This window comes from Apium graveolens, unplaced genomic scaffold, assembly GCF_009905375.1.
Source record: "Apium graveolens cultivar Ventura unplaced genomic scaffold, ASM990537v1 ctg7824, whole genome shotgun sequence".
Taxonomy (NCBI): Eukaryota; Viridiplantae; Streptophyta; class Magnoliopsida; order Apiales; family Apiaceae; genus Apium; species Apium graveolens.
The window spans coordinates 36,606-41,298 of record NW_027420661.1 but is presented as its reverse complement, the minus strand read 5'-3'; the positions used below and the strand labels follow the sequence as shown (position 1 = coordinate 41,298).

Genomic DNA, 4,693 nt, shown 5'->3' with positions numbered 1-4,693 from the left:
ATAAAATATAGACACAACTGATTAAAACATAAAAATATCAACTTACTTGGTACTTGTAGTTCCAAATTAACACAATTCTCGAGTATAAACTCAGTATTTCCCTGCACAAAGAACGTCGGATTGTGGAAGCACGAGAGGATGACCTTTATTTTAAATATTTGCTCTCTCAATCATAAAATCTGGATATATCATCTTATTGTATATTGACAGAACAAATTGACGTATTTCCACCCCTATTCATCTTAGCTTCTAAATACCCAATCTAGTTTCAAATGAGAGATAAACTCCAGATTTATAACATTTCCAAACAAGTCGAGTTTGACGTTAACCATGTACATAGGCTCAAATCAGTTGGATAAGAAAAAACTTGGACTCGAGTTATAGACTTTATTCAGTTATATTTATTTACTACTCGGATAAGAATTATTACCCTACCGTTAAAAATATAAAAGAAATATTACCAGGAGTTGGTTGTTCACCTTTAAACAAGTTAACAACTTTATAATCATAATCAATCTCTGCTTGAAGCACAGCTAAATTCAATACCTACCCACCCTATTTTCTGTCCATAATACCACATTCAAAAACTAAAATCTGACACATAATACATTTTCTTAATTCAATAATGCCAAACAGATCAACACTATAATGAACAATACTTTTGGACACATCTCAGGACTAGGAACAATAAACATTAAGAAACATCAAAATGAAGCCCTGAATTTGAAATCATCTTAAATCATAGCCTTGAAATGCAAAGCCCTAATTATTAGAATACCTAAAATATATAAAAAAAGATTATAGGAGGTTTAAGGTGAAATAAACATAAACAAATCACTTGAGCCCTGACTTCCTATCTTCAATTAAGCCCTAATTAGAAATCCAAAATCCCAATTACTTACCAGAGATTGAAAGTGGTGTCAAAAGAAAGTGAGGGTGGTACTAAGAGAGATTAGCCGGAGAGATTAGCCAGAAAGAGAGAGCAGAGAGCGAGGGAGAGTGAAAGTGCGGAAAGTGAGAGACGATTGAGATAGGGTGTTTGAGTCGGAGAGAGTTGATTGAGTGCAGTTGTATGAAAATTTGGGCGGCATTAGCCCAAAAGTTTCCCGCCCTAGCCCAAAAGTTTTCCGTGACTGAGTCCAATATAGTTAAACTTCCATAAAATATTACTCAATAAATAAATAGCCTTGACTAAATAATAATTTTAATAATCCCGACTCAGATCATTTAATATAAATTAATTATTCACTTATTTAATAATTTAATATTGTTTATTAAATTACATAAGTCTCGTATAATATATAAATTAATAGTTTCATCTTATATTAAAATTATATATTTTTTCTAAATTATATTTTTAAAATAAGACTATAATGTAAACTTACTTTTTTATGAAATTTATTTCGACCTACACAAAAGTAAGCAATATTATTGTTTTAAGGACATCATTTAGAATGACTACAATAATGTCATAATCTTCCTTTTCATCTTCTTTCCATTTTTTATAATAGTATTAATTATTTGTTCTATTTTCTCCATAATAATCAATAACATTTTCGGTATTCATTGGCATCACGATAATCAATAACATTTTCGGCATATTATTTGTAAAAAATATGTTTAAAAGAAATTAAAAATGATGTATATCGATAAATTAATAAGATTATTAATTGATTTATTAATTAATATCTTGAGTAATTAATAATTTTTTCTAGTCCCGAGTGTATTAATTTATCGAGGTTTACCTATAGGTAGAAAATACTTAAACTATATCATAATAATAAATCTTGAAGTAATTATCACTAATAGTAATTGAAGTAATTAGGAAAATATATCTCGTTGGTGAGACAGGAGAATACCTGTAGGCCTTGCATGCGACCCCTTGGAGTCTGGTCATGCGATGTGGCCTTATGGAGAACAGGGCCTCGCATGCGACCCATTAGAGTCTGGTCATGCGATGTGGTTGTAGAGAGAGTACGTGAGATCGAAGGAGACCTAGCCACGCATAGCGATCCTTCCTCCCATTCGACCCCTTGAGGCCTGGTCATGGGTCTTCAAGTCAAATAGAGAATAAGTTGATAGCGAAATATCTCCTTTTAGGACTAGCCTTGGATGCCTTCAATTTTTGTATTGTAATAGAGATTTTTTTCATGTTATACGATCTCAGAAATATATTGTGAATGTTGACCTCGAAGAGGTCCTTCCAAGTGTGATATAAACCCTATGATGTGTCCCCTATGAGATCATGTAGTCATAAGATGTTGTAATTATATCTTCTGTCTAGCTTGTATGTGAGTTTATCCTCCAACTGATATGTTAGAGCCTCTCCGAAATATGGAGAAATTACTCTTACTTGTTAGTATGGGTGCAGGACTGACCACTTGATAATATGGGGACATGCTACCCCTCATACTAATATTGTTGTAGGCCACCCCTCCTAGTAATATGGAGTCATGCATGATATGAGGAGATGACTCCCCTCTTAGTAGTGTAAGGACATGACTCCTCTCTTAGTAGTATGAGGACAAAACTCCCCTCTTAGTAGTATGAGGACATGACTCCCCTCTGTTGAGAGCTGGACTTGATCTCTATCTTGTTGAGAGGTGGACAAGACTCTCTTCCCGATTGAGAGGTGGACAGGACTCCAGTCATGTTGAGAGGTGGACATGACCCCCTTACTGCTGGAGATGGATAAGACTCATCTCCTAGTAAGAGGAGGGCAACAACTTTCTTTTAAGAGAAGGGCAGGACTCACCTCCAAGTAAGAGGTGGACATGCCCCCCTTCCTGTTGGAGAGGCAGTCACGACTCACCTCATAGTAAGAGATGGGGAGGTGTCACCTCCTAGTAATAGGTGAACATGACTATCCTTCTTTATATATTCTCACATGTCATTATGCAAAGTCTTGGTCAATATACGGTACATGATCCCGATCCATATACAAATTAGGAGAGCTCTTCTATATTCTTGAGCGTGTTTATTAAGCCCAATATTATTATTAATTATTATAATGGGTCTGTTTATAGCCTATATCCATATTTGGGCATAACCTATATATATATATATATCATTTATAATTATAATAATGTGGTGAGGATAACTATAGCTGTCTTTAGTGTTAAATATAGTACCAACTATCCATTTATGCATTTATAAGACATAGTATATCATTGAAGTATATATTTTTTATTTTGGTCCAATATTATAGATGGACTATTATTATGCATTCGACTTAATCTTATATGTACTTTATTTATTACTTACTATTATAAATTCGTATCTATATTTATAATGTGTTGAAAGCAAGAGTCGATCGACTGAGGGTGTGATGTGAGCTTTAACATCACTTTAAATTATATCTATATTGATATATGCTTTTAACATTGTCTTCTAAACAATGGATGTCCAACTACCGATATCTTTTATCAGAATTCTAGTAGTGCCTCCATCTAAACCGTTTTTGACTTACTTGATATATAATTACCGTCATTAAAACTAAAATCCGTATAGTTGGAACGTTAAATTTTTTCATGAACCCTTCAAAACTAACAAAGTTAACTTCCGTATAGTTGGATCATTAAAATTAAACTTGGAAAATCACAAAACTAGTAATCCTTTCAATTAACGGCCTAACCTCTGAATACAAATCTTAAATCATGTATCTCCCACAAATATTTGAACAATATAATATATTTTTGATATAATTTTTACACGCGTATTACTATGTGTTAATTAGTTTTTAATGTATATATTATGTTCTCGTACTAAACATTTATTTATACCATTTAAAATAAATTTGACCGGTGACTAAAATAATTCTTAATATGTTGTTTATGTTATTAGAGTACCCCAGTGTTTTTTTTAAAATTTAATAAATAATTTCATATTTATTAATATGTTGTTTATGTTATTAGAGTACCTCGCATACCCTGCAAACCTTGTTGCTGATTCTTCTTAGAAGATGAGGAGTCAGAGCTTTTGCTAATTCATGGGTACTTGTCCTTAGCGTCATACTCCTGATCCGTCTTCCTCTTCTTGTCTCCAGTAGGTTCGTTATTCACAGCTGTCTTCTTCATACTCTCCTCCATCTTGATATACTTTCCGGCTCTATCCTGGAGCTGCAACATACTCTCGGGAGGGAATTTAGCCAGGGACATCTTAAAGAACTCATCACTAGTCTCTTGCTGTAGGGCTATCATAGCTACCTTATCATCAAGATCAGGGAGCTTCAAAGCCTCCTTCATAAACCGATTCAGATACTCTCTCAAGGACTCCTTTACTCCTTGGATTATGCCCATGAGAGAGGATGAACTCTTCTCGTACACTCTGCCACTTATAAATTGCTTGATAAAAGCTTGGCTCAAGTCGTTAAAGGACCCAATAGAGTTCGGAGGCAGACGACTATACCAACTTTGAGCCATACCCGACAGGGTTTGAGGGAAGGCCTGACACTTAATAGCGTCATTCATGGGCTGTAGCAGCAGGGCATTAGAGAACGTCCTAACATGGTTAGCAGGGTTGCCAGTACCATCATATGCTTTGATGATGGGCATCTTCAACTTCCTAGAAATGTGAGTGTTCATTATCTCATCAGTGAATGGTGGGTTTGGATCATTGGGATCTCCCAGGTGTATAAGATCACTTGGATCAGCCCTTGGGGCAACTGCCCTTCTTGGTATTGGACCATCCAGAT

At 34.6% G+C, this 4,693-nt stretch overlaps 1 protein-coding gene across 1 annotated transcript; it reads right to left on the bottom strand.

Annotated features, from left to right (window-relative positions):
- Nucleotides 1-3,986: 3,986 nt before the first annotated feature.
- LOC141704428 (uncharacterized) lies at nt 3,987-4,421 on the bottom strand. The gene has a single exon (XM_074507669.1). The coding sequence runs from the start codon at nt 4,419-4,421 to the stop codon at nt 3,987-3,989; it is 435 nt and encodes a 144-aa protein (XP_074363770.1).
- Nucleotides 4,422-4,693: the final 272 nt, after the last annotated feature.